General features: G+C 31.1%; 1 protein-coding gene across 4 annotated transcripts in view; it reads right to left on the bottom strand.

Moving 5' to 3' along the window:
* Positions 1-9,177: 9,177 nt before the first annotated feature.
* Positions 9,178-17,394, bottom strand: part of LOC111057664 (stromelysin-2) — an 82,497-nt gene continuing 74,280 nt past the window's right edge. For 2 of the 4 annotated variants that reach the window (XM_039439551.1, XM_039439552.1), the window contains one exon: positions 9,178-9,800. In XM_039439551.1, coding sequence (XP_039295485.1) covers positions 9,619-9,800 — 182 coding nt within the window. In that variant the 3' untranslated portion in view covers positions 9,178-9,618. Of the gene's footprint in view, positions 9,801-15,238; positions 15,803-17,394 lie in introns of those variants that run through there. The other 2 variants (XM_039439554.1, XM_039439553.1) reach the window with 2 other exon arrangements.

Below are 17,394 nucleotides of genomic sequence, written 5' to 3' on the forward strand. Positions count from 1 at the left end.
CGGCAATAAACCGGGTGCAAAGGAGATGGTAACAGGTACTGCCAACTTTCCCATTAAAAATTACCCCAAGCCATACTTCTCTCCAAACACGTTTGTCACAGTATTCCTTGTAAATGAAATTGATCCTTTACATTCAACCAATGCTGACAAATTGTAGTGAATCTGATCCTAGTGCTTTCTAATCAAGGCTTGCGACATGAGGGAAATTCTTCGAGATTAAGCAACTTTACTGAGATTTAAAGTGAGGTCCACGTTATAATGGCAGTGTTGATTGGCAATGGTATTGCTATCCTTGTCTATCATTCAACAAAGCGGATAGCGCTATCTCTTTCAAGCTTTGCTCTGTTGCCAGATCATCTTTTAACAATGTAGAATTGATAATTAATTAGCAAAAAAAATCATCTTAATTATGAAATTATTGAAAAATATATTGCTTAATAAGATATAATTGATTTGTTGTTGGTTATCCATCTTGTTTCCACTATAATTATCACTATTAAATTTTATAAAACTTTTAAGTGAAAAAACACTCACATTATTTGATGTGGCGACGTCCGTTTCGTGCTGGTATCGCACATTTCCAAGCCAAAACAAACTTTTGGCTTGAAAATGTGCGATACCAGCACGAAACGGACGTCGCCACATCAAATAATGTGAGTGTTTTTTCACTTAAAAGTTTTATAAAATTTAATAGTGATATAATTGATTATTTTAAACGAGAATGAACAGTTAATATAACATTAATAAACCTGTATCAGCTACCGTCTACTGGAGACATTGACAAGACAGAGGATCGGCAACGTTGTTCTCCTATCTTTCTTCACTGCCATTTTATAACGTGGACCTCACTATAGTTTAATCTGTCAGCATCTCTTAACAAACAACACTAACTTTTCCTATTCAAATACACTGCCAGTATCAAGTGAAACTCACTATAACTTCAAGCAGAGAAATCTTAAGATTGTTTTATGTTTTGCTTCAAACTTCAAACAGTCATCATTCCTTATAGATATCATCAATGCTTTCCGTTCATCCAATACTGATAGTTTGAAGTGAAACTCTCTCTAGGTACCGGTAATTATAGGGTACAATTCTTATTGCCACAAGTGTATAAATCAAAAGTGTCAAATTTGGGTTAGAATTTGATTGTGTGTTGCTATAATGAGTAAGGTCCACGTTATAATGACAGTGGTGAAAGATAGGGGAACAACGTTGGCGATTCTCTGCCTTGCCACTGACTTATATAGAGGACTAGCCATAAGGCTCGCTTCGCTTGCCATATCCGTCTAGCCAGGGGGCTCCGCCCCCTGGACCCCCGACTGGATCGTCCAAAAATGAAATCAGCGGACTCGCTTCGCTCGCCTGCATAATGTAAACATTTTCTGTCTATTACTTCATGAAAGAACTGAGAAAACGCTAATTTTGGGCGTATCTTTGGCGTTATTTCAAATTCCTCCTAACAAATAGTATATTTCGCACCTAGAGCAGAAAATGAGATTTTTCCAGCTCGAAATCGGTTTTCAAGTCCGAGGCCGTAGGCCGAGGACTAGAAAAGATTGAGAGCTGGAAAAACATTTTTGCCCGTGGTGCGAACGATATTTTTCGCCACACTACAGGTATTGCTGACAAAATAAATAAAGAATACTCGTTAAGCTATCGTACCTATCTCTTGATTTTAGTGGTAGAAGATTTGCAGTCAGGATTTCAGATTCTTTTAAAATTTCACTTGGAATACCACAGTCATCTTCAAGCATTTTTGAAAATTCGGAATGCACTAATCAACAATAAATAATTGAATAAAACTGGTTGCGAAGCGAATTAGTTTGATTCGAAACTGGAACTAAAATCATGGCGACTTCAGCTTATTATGAAAGTGGACACTCGCCCGATCTAGCGGATGACTTATTAATAATAATTAGCGCGTTGTTTCCAGCCATAAGCGGCTGGAAAGAGACAACTTTCTGGCCTAGACCGGAAAAGAAAAACTTTTCTGACGTCGTCTGCAAACAAGGTCTTTCAGATCTACGTAGGGACTAGAAAACAGCTGCTTTCTGTGCAGTGTGGCGAAAACATTATTACACCCCAGCTTAGCTTCTGTAGTAAATTTGAACATGATTTGTTCATTTGTTCTCGATAAAGCTGAGAAAGCGCGAAAATACGCTGGAAAAACGAAGATTTTGGCGTTATTACAAATTCCTTCTAACACAACATTATTACACCCTAGCTTAACTTCTGTACTAAATTTGAACAATTTCTGTTCATTTGTTCTCGATAAATCTGAGAAAGCGAGAAAATACGCTGGAAAAACGAAGATTTTAGTCTTGTCTTTGGCGTTATTACAAATTCCTTCTATTACAACATTATTACACCCCAGCTTAGCTTCTGTACTAAATTTGAACAATTTCTGTTCATTTGTTCTCGATAAATCTGAGAAAGCGCGAAAATACGCTGGAAAAACGCAGATTTTAGTCGTGTCTTTGGCGTTATTACAAATTCCTTCTAACACAACATTATTACACCCTAGCTTAGCTTCTGTACTAAATTTGAACAATTTCTGTTCATTTGTTCTCGATAAATCTGAGAAAGCGCGAAAATACGCTGGAAAAACGAAGATTTTAGTCGTGTCTTTGGCGTTATTACAAATTCCTTCTAACACAACATTATTACACCCTAGCTGAGCTTCTGTACTAAATTTGAACATTTTCTGTTCATTTGCTCTCGATAAAGCTGAGAAAACGCTAAAAAACGCTGGAAAAACGCAGATTTTGGGCGTATATTTAGAAATTTCCCCAAATCCGTTCTTAGTGCGCCTCTAAAGGGCCAACTATAAGCTTACCTACATTATACCATAGAGGAACAATAGCGTAAGTAGCTGATATCCCATGGTATAGGGAATTTATGTCGCAACATCTCAAGCCGATTACTGTCGATTATTGTCAATTTTTACTGTTTTGTTGGGGTGAGAGTGTATGAACGACACAATTTGAGAGACTACCAGCGTCACACATCTGCATAGGAAAGAACTACGTGAACTATTGGCTTGGGATAACAGTAAAAGTTGCGACATAAACGCTCTATACCATGGGATATCTACTTATGCTATCGTTTCTCTATGATTATACCTACTAAACTTATCTCCAACATTATACCTACTAAATTTGAACGATTTTGGTCCGGTAGATTTTTAGTTTTGCGAGTGAGTGAGTGAGTCAGTCAATCAGTGAGTGAGTGTTATTTCGCTTTTATATATATAGCTGATGCTTGATGTAATATTAACTGTTCTTTCTTGTTTGAAATGATGAATTATACTTTATTCGTCTAAAATAGTATATTTCGCACCTAGGGTCGAAAATGTACATTTTCCGGCTCGAGATCGCGGTTTTCAAGTTCGAGACGAAGTCGAGAACTTGAAGCGTTCGAGAGCCGGAAAAACATTTTTGCCCGTGTTGCGAACGCTATTTTTCGCCACACCAAAAAAAAACTTCCCAATATATAAGAAATTGGGAAATAAATAAAATTCAAACAGCGTATTTTGATAGTTTGAATCTTGGTTATGACAACTTTCACTGTCAATCATTTCAATATTACTAATTAATAATTTACAATAGTGACAATATTTTTATACTAATAATATTTCAAATAATTGTTTGAATTTTTATAGCTCGCGCTTTGCGCCTGGTGCAATATCTCATGGATAGATGGATGAATAGAATTTTCATTACTATTTTGAAATAATGTGATTAAAAAATTAATATAATTGCATATTTCAGAGTTTTGTCTCAAAATATATCTAAAAAATTGATTGAAATTTAAATTATGGTAACTAATATAAAAAATAGCTAATAAAAGTTGAAATTCATTGACAAAAAAAAAATGTCATTGACCGAGGTTTGAACCTAGATCATGTTTGTAATTCACTGAGCTTTGAGGTATTACGCCTTTACGCTCTCGGCCATTGGGTATTGTTGATCGTAGAGGCCTGTAAGTCAGGTAACGTATGTAGGCTACTATAATATAGTGTATAGCGGCAAACTTGAAGCCGGTTGCCGGCATTTTCACAACAAAATATTGCTCTGAAAATAGTTAAATCATAGAGAAAACATTCGAAGATTCAATCTTGAGTGGGCCTAATGTTTTCTCTATATGGTTTGATATTGAAGAAAAATTATCTAATAGTTTTAATAATGAATTACGGAAAAATTACTAGGTATTTTTCAGTCAAGGCTGAGTTTCACCAGTAGGCTTACCTTAAACTTTAGATCTCTGCTGTATTTTCCTATTATTATTGTTGATTGTATTGCATTAAGAAGTAGAATTCGATAATAAAAAAGAAACAATTATTACTCTACCTCACTTTTAAATATTGATACAATTATTGTACTTTGATTTCAAATTCGATTCTTCACTTTTAAATACGTGCAATACGTACCTTTCTGACAATGGACAATGCAGCCAACATTATATTGTTGAGGCTATGGAGATATCATCGTATTCTATTGTTTGATATCAAAAACACAATAATAAATATTAAATTATGAAACAGTAATTTATAAAATATATTATAGACATGATACCGCGATTCACGATACATAATTATGTAGATTATTACAGTCATTATGAGATTATCTCTATGATTTTTGTGAGATTGGACATGATCAGCTGTTATTCAAGGTCATTTTACAGCCCTAGGGCCGTAAAGTTTTACCGGCCTGGTCGGAAAACAATCACTTTCGGCCTCCATATGACGCACGTAAACCAGCTCATTACATCCAAGTGTGGCGAAAAATATATTTTCATTTCGACTGAGTCACTGTCAATGTTGTAGAACCGTTCCATGATGAAATAAAAACACACTTATATTGTCAAATTTTACATTTTTATTTTTTGTAAAGGACCATGGTTTCGTGACCATACACTCACATTTTCAAGCTGTACCAAAAAATAAAAACGGTAGAATTTGACAATATATTTGTGTTTTTTCATATTTTCAAATGATTTAATAATACATTTTCATAATTGAGATTGAATCATTTTGTTAAATTGAGTAGGAGGTTAAGACACAATGAAACACCTAAATTATTCATTGGAGAGTCGGAATTGGTAATCAAGAGCTCAACGGACTTCTTAGGGGTGAAACTGGAGGAAGGGCCGGGGTGGGGGGAACAATTGGATAAGATTGAAAGTAAAATAGCGATTGGAATTTTTGTCTTAAGGAATTTAAGTAAATTAAATAATAAGCCTCTATTGAAGTCGGTCTATCATTGCTTGGTGGAGTCACATATTACATATTCAGTGGCCCTATGGGGAGCTAGAGAGAGTAACCTTCAGAAAATTTTCATTTGTCAAAAGAAAGCATTGCGCACTATGTTGAGGTTGCATCCACAAACACATTGTAGGGACTATTTTATTAAAATGGAGATTCTCAGTGTTCCCTGTCTCTATATTTTGGAAATGTGTGTATATATTAGAAGGTGTTCACTACAGACTATTAATAAGACGCATGAATATAATACACGGCATAAGAGTACCTTCTCGGAATATCATAAATTGACTTTGTATGAAGAAAACCCCAGTTATATTGGTAGAAAGATTTACCAAGTACTACCAATTCGGTTGCGGGAAATATTAACGATAAAAAAGTTTAAACGAAGTTTGAAATTATTTCTAAAGGAGGAATGCTTTTATAGTCTGAAGGACTATTTTGATTACTGTAATAGAGTCAAAGACAAATAGTAATTATATACTAAATAAAAATTTAATGAAAAATTAATGGTGTCTCGCTTTTGCTAGCACTTTGACTTGTCTGACGCCGTTGAGGCCAACCAGACGTAATATCTATCTATCTATCTATCTATCTATCTATCTATCAGGCTATCTATCTATCTATCTATCTATCTATCTTAATAATTAATTATATCTCTAAAAGTACCGTCTGGCAACGTAGTGGAGCTGGAAAAGGATAGCGCTATCTGCTTTGTCGAATGATAGACAAGGATAGCAACACCGGTGCTAATTAAATAATGCCATTATAAAGTGGACCACACTGTAGTCTACAGTGAATTTATACTAAGATAAAAATATTTTTAATATACTCAGCATAAGGGCGGCTGATAAAACCCTGGGGGAACTAGAGCTCTCCAAAAATTTTCGCTGACTTTTTAAGGGTATCTTGTACTTTGAATGAAAAAGGCTAAGAAATTGTCAAAAACCACAGATTTATTGATAATTAGAAAGACCAGTTTCGGTTATTACACCATTGTCAATCTCTGATAAACTAAAAAATTTTTTTTTAGTTTTAGTTTATCAGAGATTGACAATATGGTGTAATAACCGAAACCGGTCTTTCCAAGTATCAATAAATCTGTGGTTTTTGACAATTTCTTAGTCTTTTTCATTAAATATGAATAATTACCACAATATCAACTTCTCAACTACACAAAAAGCAGTATCTTGTACTTGGATAAAGTTACAACTAGGTACCGTAATAGAAATAAATTGAAAATCTACTTGAATAAAGTTAGTACCATCACAATGAAATTGAGAATAATTTGTTCCAAAAATGATAGTTTATTGGAATACATACTCTTTGAATAATTGAGAGATCTTTAAACTTTACGATTATATATACTTATGTATTTTTGTATAACATACATAAAATTGTATAATATAGGCTACTTCATATATAAAAATAAAGGCATACAGATCACAAATGATTACAATAAAATATATATTATAGTCTATGGTTGAATATTGAATCCGGACTCCCTATATACCGGACCTGCGCCTCCAAAAAAAAATGGCCGCCGTAGGTGGTGGCATCTAACAGCTGATTAGTGATTTTTTTCTCAGTAGGAATTTCTATAAGACCACCACTTACAGCGGCCATTTTTCTAGGGTCAGGCTCGGTAGTATGTATATAGGAGGTCCTGATTGAATCGGCTAAATACCTTACCGTACAGCATTTCCCTATCACAATAAATCGATTGATTTGAAAGTCATTCTTCTAATAGTTTCTAAATAAATTGATTTCCAATAATTTATAAAGAAATTCAATGTTTTTTACTATTCCATTTATACAATAAATCATTTTCTATTAAACTATTGAACATTTTCTGTTTAAACCAAAAATAATTGAAGATATAGCTCTTTGATGGCATCTCCAACATAGAAATTTCTCGGGAGTGTCTTTCTCAGTAAATTTAGAGATTATATTTAGAATCCTATATTATTGTAAGTACATCATTTTTCTAATTTCACTGAAGCTATGTTTTCTTTTTTGTTTATACTTTTGTTCACTTTCTTTACTGAAGAATGAAATTTATTAAAACATTTTTTAATAATTTTCTATCTCTGTCGATATTGTGTTAATCCATAATGAATAGTAAAATGGTAAAATATTGTCAAATCCACATTCCACTTTCTAACACTATTGCCAGTTACTTTTTATTCAATGATTACTGGTGAGACGTGACTAAAAATATAACTCTTAAGGCTGTGCAAAGGCTAAAAATAAACTTTCTACTCGTGATATTTTTCAAAGTTTTTCGATTTGTATATCATCAAGCTATCAAAATGAAAAAGTTTTCTCAGAAATTTTTTTTTCTGATCATTACTTTTTGAGATATGAGCGCCTAAAGATTAAATTTTTGGGACAGAACATTTCAAATTCGATAAGAGTTAAATCCATGAGATTCAGAGGATAGATTCTTCATGGTATTGTTGTTCTAGTAAAATGAAATTTTTTGAAAATATAAATTCTGAAGATAGTTAAGTGAAGATAAATTCAATTCACTAAAAATAACTTTTAGTTGAGTAATTTTTGGTAAATTGAATAACTTTTTCAAAAATTGATATTTTGAGAAAACTGTTGTTTTACTAGATCAACAATACCATGAAGAATCTATCCTCTGAATCTCATGGATTTATATCTTACCGAATTTGAAATGTTCTGTCCCAAAAATTCAAACTTCAGGCGCTCATATCTCAAAAAGTAATGATCGGGAAAAAAATGTTTTCCTGAGAAAACGTTCTCATTTTGATAGCTTAATGATTTACAAATCGAAAAACTTTGAAAAATATCACGAGTAGAAAGTTTATTTTTAGCCTTTGCACATCCTTAAGCAAATTGATGAATGATAATTATAGTGATGTCCACGTTATAATGACAGTAGTGAAAGATGGGAGAAGAACGTTGCTGAACCTCTGTCTTGTCAATGCCTGTAGCTGATACAGGCTCATTGATATAATATTAACTGTCCATTCTCGTTTAAAATAATCAATTATATTTTATTAAGCTATAAATTATATTTCTCAATAACTTCATAATGAATTTACATGATTAAGATGGAATATTTTGTGAATTAATATTATAATTCTACATTGTTAATAGACGATCTGGCAACAAAGCAAAGCGAGGAAGAGATAGCGCTATGTGCTTTGTTGAAGGAAAGACAAGGATAGCAATACCGTTGCTAATCAAACACTACCATTATAACGTGGACCTCACCATAGCAGTCAGCTAACTTTAGAAGTAAGCTCTTCATTTTGGCACTTCAATTTATTTTGAAAAATATTTTATTGTTGAAAGTAATAGTTATTATCAATATGAATAATATGAGTGTAATGCTCTCTTATCTAGAAAATTATACACTATTCAGAGTACACGAATAACAAGTCCAATATACATATCCATCTCCAAATACATACATGTCCAAATACTGATAACCTCCTTCAAATCTATTATGAATGATAATAGTATAAGCAACATAAGATAATAAAATATAGCACGATTATAAGATAATGAACTGTATAAAATTTAGTCTTAATACTATATTTGCGCCATGATAATAATAAACTGTATAAAATTTATTGATAATATTATAAAGTTCAAAATAGTTTGTAATGTTATTATCAAACGTGATAATAATTATTGATCTTTGATTTGAATTTCTTCTCAGTATCATTACCTAATAGTGAAATTAAATGATAAAGTACATTGATGATATACAATATAAATAAAATATTCAATTTGAGTAGGCTGTACAAAATATTTCAACTTCTCACACATCATAAGTTACTCTTTTTTGTCATGATTTTAGAAATTTAACTATCATTAAATCATACTTTTGCTATTAAAAAGAACGACTAGCAGACAGGTTGCAATCTAGACTTTCTTTAAATAGCAAAAAGTGATTTAGTAATAATCAGTTCCTGATGGAAAACAACATTGAAGAATCATTAAATTTAATGAAAGTCCTTGCTTCCATTTAATATTCTTGTTGCATTAAGAAAATTTATCACATTTAGCCTACAACAAACTTTTAGCACAAAAACCCAATAACGCATTCAGTCTCAATTCTGTCTCGAATCTCTCATCAAAACCCTGTGGGAGAGCAACAGAACTCCACTGATCAGGGTCAAAGTTAACCGGAGGTCAGCACTGGGGAATGATGGATCAAAACCTCAGTGAAAACAACAGAGCTCCACTGATCAGGGTCAAAGTCAACCGGAGATTAACACTGATGGATGGTGCATCAAAACCTGAGTGAAAACAGCAGAACTCCACTGATCAGGGTCAAAGTTAACCGGACGAGATTAACACTGATGGAGGATGGTGCATCAAAACCTGAGTGAAAACAGTAGAGCTCCACTGATCAGGGTCAAAGTTAAACGTAGATTAACACTGATGGATGATGCATTGCTGGCTTTAACAGTGTCCTTCGTTTTTGATTCACGTCGTGGAACTTGGAGTCCGTTTTTGTGAATCACTTCAATATCATCCCTGTTATCATGATAGTTACCTGAAATTAATGAATAAATAAATTAATTAATCAATTAAAGAATAAAATTCAAGAACAATTTATTGATTCTCAGCTTTTAGAAGAATGAAGGTAGATGAGAAAATTAGATGGAAGAATATGATTGAAATGATTGAATAGAAATGATGAAATGAGAAGAAATTATTGAATAGAAAAGAAGATGAGACATTAGATGGAAGAAAATTATTTTGTTGAACTGTTTTGAATTTTCGTTATAAATAGTACTGTTATAAATATATTGAATTTCAGTTATTTATAGATTTTGTAAAACTGTTATAAATAAAACAGTTTATCAAAAATGGTAGTTCATAGGATGAAAATAATGAAATTGGGATGAAAAGAAGTTTTGGACTGTAGTCTGTTTCTTTGTACTTGAGTTGATTGTGAATTATAAATAAATAAATAAATAGGACGTAATTGATAACTATCCATAACTGTTAATGATTTTAAACGGTCTCAAAATCACTTTTATAGGACATTATCACAAGAATAATTATGAGAACTAACTTTTTTTGTAGATTTTGTGGAACTGTTATAAATAACACAGTTTATTAAAAATAACGTAATTGTACGTAATTGATAACTATCCATAACTGTTAAAGATTTTAAACGGTCTCAAAATCACTTTTATGGGACATTTTCACAAGAACATTAGAGCTACGGTAATTTTTCTTGTAGATTTTGAGAATCTGTCATAATAAATAACACAGTTTATTATGAATAGTTCATAGGACTTAATGATAACTATCCATAACTATTATAGTTTTTAAACTGTCTCAAAATCACTTTTATGGGACATTTTCACAAGAACATGATAACTATTTTTTTTGTAGATTTTGTGGAACTGTTATAAATAACACAGTTCATTAAAATTATTTCATAGGACGTAATTGATAACTATCAATAACTGTTATAGTTTTTAAACGGTCTCAAAATCACTTTCACAAAACATTTTTACAAGAACATGATAGCTAATTTTTTATGTAGATTTTGTGAAATTGTCATGAATAGCACAGTTTATTATGAAAATAGTTCATAGGACTTAATTAATTGATAACTACCTATCCATAACTGCTATAGTTTTTAAACGGTATCAAAATCACTTTTACAGGACATTTTTACAAGAACATGAGAAGTAGGCTAATCTATTGAATTATTCTTCAAATGATGATAATATCAATGATTCATTATTTCTATAAAAATGTGTCTCATTATAATTAATGAGATCAAGGTTTTAATGAATATATTCAATTGATTAGTTTCAAGCATAAAGTTGAGCATATTGGTTTCTTACCTCATTTAATCTTGTTGATATTCAATAGATGCAGGCTATGGAATATTATGGATATATCTCTTGATTGTGTTCATATTAGATAGGTTGTAAGCATAGGCCCAGATCATAGGCATATGAGCAGCGTATCATAATACATAGGCCGTCATATACTGTATCATATTTCCCACTTTGGATTTATTTAATCAAGGATGTAGTTCCTTGTTTAGTATATATTTTAATACTTTGTTATTTGATACTTCCCACAGAAGGTAGGTGTAGAGAAATATCTTATAATAAAGATAAAAAATGAATTAGTACTTACATTTTTCTGCTGACACGGTGAGGTCTCAATTTAAAAAAAATATCAATATAGTGGTAGTTCTATTTTATACTTATGATAAAGTTGGAGCTCTCTCAGTACTGTAATAAAGTATTGCAGTCGGTCTCGGCTGCCTAAAAATTAGTCGTTAGGACATGTCAGAGGTCCTGAAATTGATCAGTTGCAACCTGAAATCTCTGACACCAGACCTGAGCCAGCCAGGCTACACGATATTATTATTTTATAAAGTATCATCAAACACTTATCAAAATTTCAATTACCATTCTGTGAAATAACCTAATGTTTTTAAGTACTGTTCATAGTCAAATAAGTTTGAAATATCACTGTCAACAATACAGTAATAAGATAAATTTAAATACAATAGATTGATGTTGACATTATTCAAACATAAAAATCATTTCAAATTGTCTTTAAATTTTTACAAATACATTATATAATTTATAGCTTTTCTATTATCTATATATATAAAAGCGAAATGGCACTCACTGACTGACTGACTGACTGACTCACTCACTCACTCACTCGCATAACTAAAAATCTACCGGACCAAAAACGTTCAAATTTGTTAGGTATGTTCAGTTGGCCCTTTAGAGGCGCACTAAGAAATCTTTTGGCAATATTTTAACTCTAAGGGTTGTTTTTAAGGGTTTAAAGTTCGTCTTTTAGCATGCATATTCTTCTTCTCCCAATCTCTTAATTATAATTGAAATTTCCATATCATATGTTACTATAGAACTATAATCTAGATAGAGTACCTCTTCGAAACAGTTGCTAACTGGCAACTAAATTAATAATTTTGTCAGGTTGGCATTAAGTTGAGTTGACTTTGTTAGGTTGGCACCAAGTTGAAGATTTAAATGCATTTATCGCGGAAAAATTGATTGGGCACTGCTACTTCAATCCTGGGAATATTATATTACTAGACGTTTAGTCTGGACCCCGACTGGATCGTCCTAACATATGATAAAAATGCTCAAATGAAAAATGCAGGCGAGCGGAGCGAGCCCGCTGATCTCATTCTTGGACGATCCAGTCGGGGGTCCAGGGGGCGGAGCCCCCTGGCTAGACGGATATGGCGAGCGAAGCGAGCCTGACGGCTAGTCTTACATATAACCACAATTCTATTCACTTTCCACGTTATTCAGGTATAATATTACATAAATATTGAAATCCTGATTTAATTGATCTTGGAAGATTAACACTTCATTTTCAATAATTTAGCTCATACTCAAAATACAAGAAATCTAATTAACTTTGGTATTGCTCATCCCCGACTCCTACATAACTGCTTTAAAAATAATAGTAAATACATCTGTCATATACTGTATAGAAACGTTCCCAATCATTTAAAACAGTCTGAAAATTACAGTATTAACACCTACAAGCAACATTTGAGTAGACGGTTATTAGAAATTGGCAGGGATGCTGCAGAGCAACTGATTCATTCCGCCTTCTTATTCAGAACTTAAACTCATAGTGAATTTGCCATTCATGATGATTAGTAAAGCCTTTAAGCTACTATTTATATATTTGTCTCTATATACTTATTACCAGTATGGAATTTCATTGAGTGTAATTTATATTCTTGATTTGCTGATGAATGTTAGTAGATTCAATTACAATAGTTTCAATTATTATATTTACAAAACATGAGAACATAATATCAACTTGAAAGAACTCACTCTCCACTCACAGACTCAAGTCTTTGTGGAGAGTATTCACTGTTAAATGTGTAAATGAATTTTATAAATTTGTATTATGTTTTGTGAATAGAAAGCTATTTAATTTGATTTGATTTGATAAGAAACGCATGGATATCCAATAATAATATATACGTTTCAATCTTTTCAGAAATATCAACCATGGATACATATTGATTGATTCTTTGTATTATAAATGACAATGTATTGCCAGGTCTTACAAGACCTTGTCTTATCACATATAAGATCATATTGTGAATAAATTTCAAGTCCCTCTTGATAGTTCAAGATATTCAATACATGTTTTGTACATTCTCATTGCTTGAAGATGCTAGGTAATTATATTTGTATTGAAGAAACAATGATCAAAGAAATTAATTCCTCTAAAGCAAGTTCATATCCCATACGGTACATTCTTTTGATCGGTATGATTGATTTCATTTAAGAAACACATTACTTTTTAAGCCCTGTACCATACAGTGTAGTGTAGGCCAATTATGTAGTAACATAATTAATTGTGTAACATTTTATTAATTAATTGTGTAACATAGAAATATTTTATTATATTGTATTGTTTTGTTTTTTAAAAGAAATATGAACACCTAGCTCTTGCTTCTGGGTTTGACTTATGGCTGGTAGCGAGGAGAAGTTGTATTCCTTTTTTCTTTTTTTTTATATAATTACTTATGAAATGTAGATAATGATTTTTGCATGGGTTCATGAACTGCATGACTTTTTTCCTACTCATTTTTCTATTTCTATCTTGTTTTTGTAGTAATCTATATTAATTTTTACTGTGCTCATCACTATTATAATTTCAGTTTTACATTAATACTTGTAGTTTATTCATGTACAGTGCTATTTTGTTTTGTAATACTATGGGTCTTGTTAGACTTTGTGGAAATTGTCATATTGTATAAATAAATAAATAAATAAACTTTTAATTTTTTAATATTAGTTTCTTTTTATGAGCATAAGTTGTTGGAAAATGTGGCTAATGTCTATTTGTTATATTATTATGACTGCATATGGCGATGTTCAAATGAGAAATATTTCTTTGTATTCTTACATTGTTATATTTTTGAGCCATAGCATTTGATAAATTTGGATAACAACTTAATATCTTTGTTTTTGTTTTTTCTTGTAGTATTGTACTGTTGTTTATGAGAAACAATAAATTCTATTCTATTTATATTTCTGGTGAATACTAGAGTAAAAGAAACTGATCATGGTTATCACATAAGTTTTATTACATATAATCATAAAATAGAACACTTGACTTTTAAATTAGAAATCTTACTATCATATACAGTTTTTCTCTTATATTTTTTATTCAATCAAGTTGCTTACTTCAATCGTCAATTTAGAATCAAATTGAAAATATACGATAGGCCTATATTATGTATCAAAATCAACAGTAGTTATCATTAAATTAAATATCATATAGACTATCATAGAATAGGCATACAGGGAAGGTATGCTTTCTATATTATATGATATATCAGACCTAAAATCCTCTAACAAACATATCATAGAATTAGCTGTCTATTTCAATTTTTTCTTAGAAAATGATAATAGAAATAATTTATTGAAATTGAATTGGAGGCTGATGAAGCTCCTCTTCAGGAGTGAAATGCATTCCTCAATACTCCAAGAAGAGTAAGTGTTTTTTTCAAATATTTACAAGTAACACAGGGTCTGAACCACAACAAAGTTAGAAATAACTGATTTATATCTCACATTTTTATACGTTTTTTCTGCAAGGCAACAAGAATTTTTCAAATATTTAAAAATTCTAATTCAATATGGAGATTACTATAAAAATGATGTCCAAAGCTTAAAAATTCTAGAACTTATATAGGATTTGGAAATATCACCGGTTATTTGTTGTACAGAATTGAAATAATTTCAATAATACTACTATTAATAAATCCTGAACAATTAATAATCACTTATGTGATATATCAAAATTGAATAAACTTCATTTATGGAGCTTCAAATCTTGCATTATATTTTCCTACTCCAGAAATCAACGAAAATAGACTAAAAATATTATTGAATATAATTTTTTCTAAACAAATTAGAACTATATTTTGCAGTTTTTTTCAATCTTAGTCCAAAATCTTATAAAATAGTAGAAGTTTTTCAGTCTTTTTCTACGTTTTCCACCAATTTTCTCTTATCCACTCTTACACAACTAGAAATAATTTATCACTCGGTTTTCCTCTCCTTTTTCGCCGATCTATCAATTATCTACGGCCTCGTGTCCTCCAAAAACGACTCCCCAAAATCTGTTGAGAACGAAGAACAAGAATTTTCACAAATTTTCTTCTCCAGTTTTCCATCTAATTTCCCAAAAAATGCACCAGTTCTCCACCTACAATGCACTACCACTGTCACTTCCAACTGTCAGCAAACGCTATTTAACAACATTAGCGCTTCCCATCTAACCAACGCTGACAGTTTTAAGTGCATCTCACTATTATTAAATTTAAAGTCCTCCTTTCAATCATATTTACAAGTTACCAACACTTTTTCCCAATGTACAATTTGTGGCGAATAGTTTTCGAGTAATTTACAAGCACTTGTAATTAGTTTAAGCTGTTGATGATTGTCTTCCTCCACATGAATGATTATTGTTCCATTCCTTATCATCGACTCTTCTTCGGAACTGCACAAATTACAAATTTACAAGTGAATTTTTACAAGTCTTTATTAGTTGTCATGACATGCAAACTTTGATTATGTTTCATTCAAGTTATATTTTTATCATTTCATTATTCATTGATAGTTATTGATGCAATGTTGAACCATATTTGTTGAGTTTTTTAAAGGAATAAGAGTTTTAAACGATATAAATTCAATAGTTATCAATGCAATGTTGAACCATTTGTTGTGCTTTGTAGGGGAATAGGACTTTAAAAAAATATAAATTTAATAGCTATTAATGCAATTTTGAAGCATTTGTTGTGTTTTGGAGAGGAATTGGGATTTTAAAAAATATAAATTCAATACTTATCAATGCAATTTTGAACCATTTGTTGTGTTTTGTAAAGAAATAAGAGTTTCAGAAGATATAAATTCAATAGTTAGCAATGCAATGTTGATCCATTTGTTGGGGTTTGAAGAGGAAAATTGATTTTTTTGAATTTGATGGGGTACCACGTTTTGGGATTTTTTGTGTAGTAGTTGGATTCGAGGGAATAGAAACAAAAATCTTAGAAATATTTGAAGAATTATCTACAGTATCAGAATTAGGGAAAGAAATGAGCTTTTGAGCTTATTTTGTTGATTCTTTTCCAATACCGGTAATTAATTTGATGTTGTGATTGTATAGAATGTAATAGAATCATTATTATTTTTTGAAATTAAAATTTATTCACAACATGTTTTACAAATGTTTTTACAATGCAATTATTAGGGAAAACAGTATCATTATTAATAATTAATATCAACACTAATATTGAAAGTGATATTGAGAATGCAGCTGTCTCGAGGCATCAACTATGACGATTTACAAATATCAAACAAAGCTCTTAGAGGATAAATTAATCTGTTGTCAAATTAATCAGCTGTTTTGAGGAATCAACTATGGCGATTTACAAATATTAAACAAAGCTCTTAGAGTATAATATTAAACAAACCTCAACAGTGAGGATACCGCAAAACATATAGGAGCATAAAAAATGAATGAATAACTCAATTGATCCATTTTTGGAGTCTCTAACAGTGAATATCCATATTGTATTTTCACTGGAAATCACAAAAACAATCAAAATGTACTTAGTTCAGGAGTATTTCATTGATTTAATTGAAAATCAAATGGTAAACGGGGTTTGGAGGAATTGCAGTCTTGTTCTATCTATTAGAAATATGGTTCAACAAAGTATCATGTAATCACAAAGTTTACTAGTAGGCTATATTATTCTAAATTATTGAAAAATCTAGAAATCAGAATTGAGGTGAAGAATACAATTTATGTGCAAGCTTGCATGACTGTGCAAACAATAATGTTTGTTGCATTCTTGTGCATCAAGAATTAAATGATATCCAATATAATAAAAGCTTGCATGCATGATTCAATGACAAGAATGTTGCTCCCAATGTACCAATAATTTTGTGAGAAGTGAATATTTTTTTAAAAGTAAATTAAATCTAGTTTAAGAATTGATTAGGGTAGCTAGATATTTTACTTAATTTATGATTTTAGTATTTGGAATTTCAGTACATGTGGTATTTTGTATTATGCAATTTAGCTAATGT

The sequence above is a fragment of the Nilaparvata lugens genome, chromosome 13 (genome assembly GCF_014356525.2).
Source record: "Nilaparvata lugens isolate BPH chromosome 13, ASM1435652v1, whole genome shotgun sequence".
NCBI lineage: Eukaryota > Metazoa > Arthropoda > Insecta > Hemiptera > Delphacidae > Nilaparvata > Nilaparvata lugens.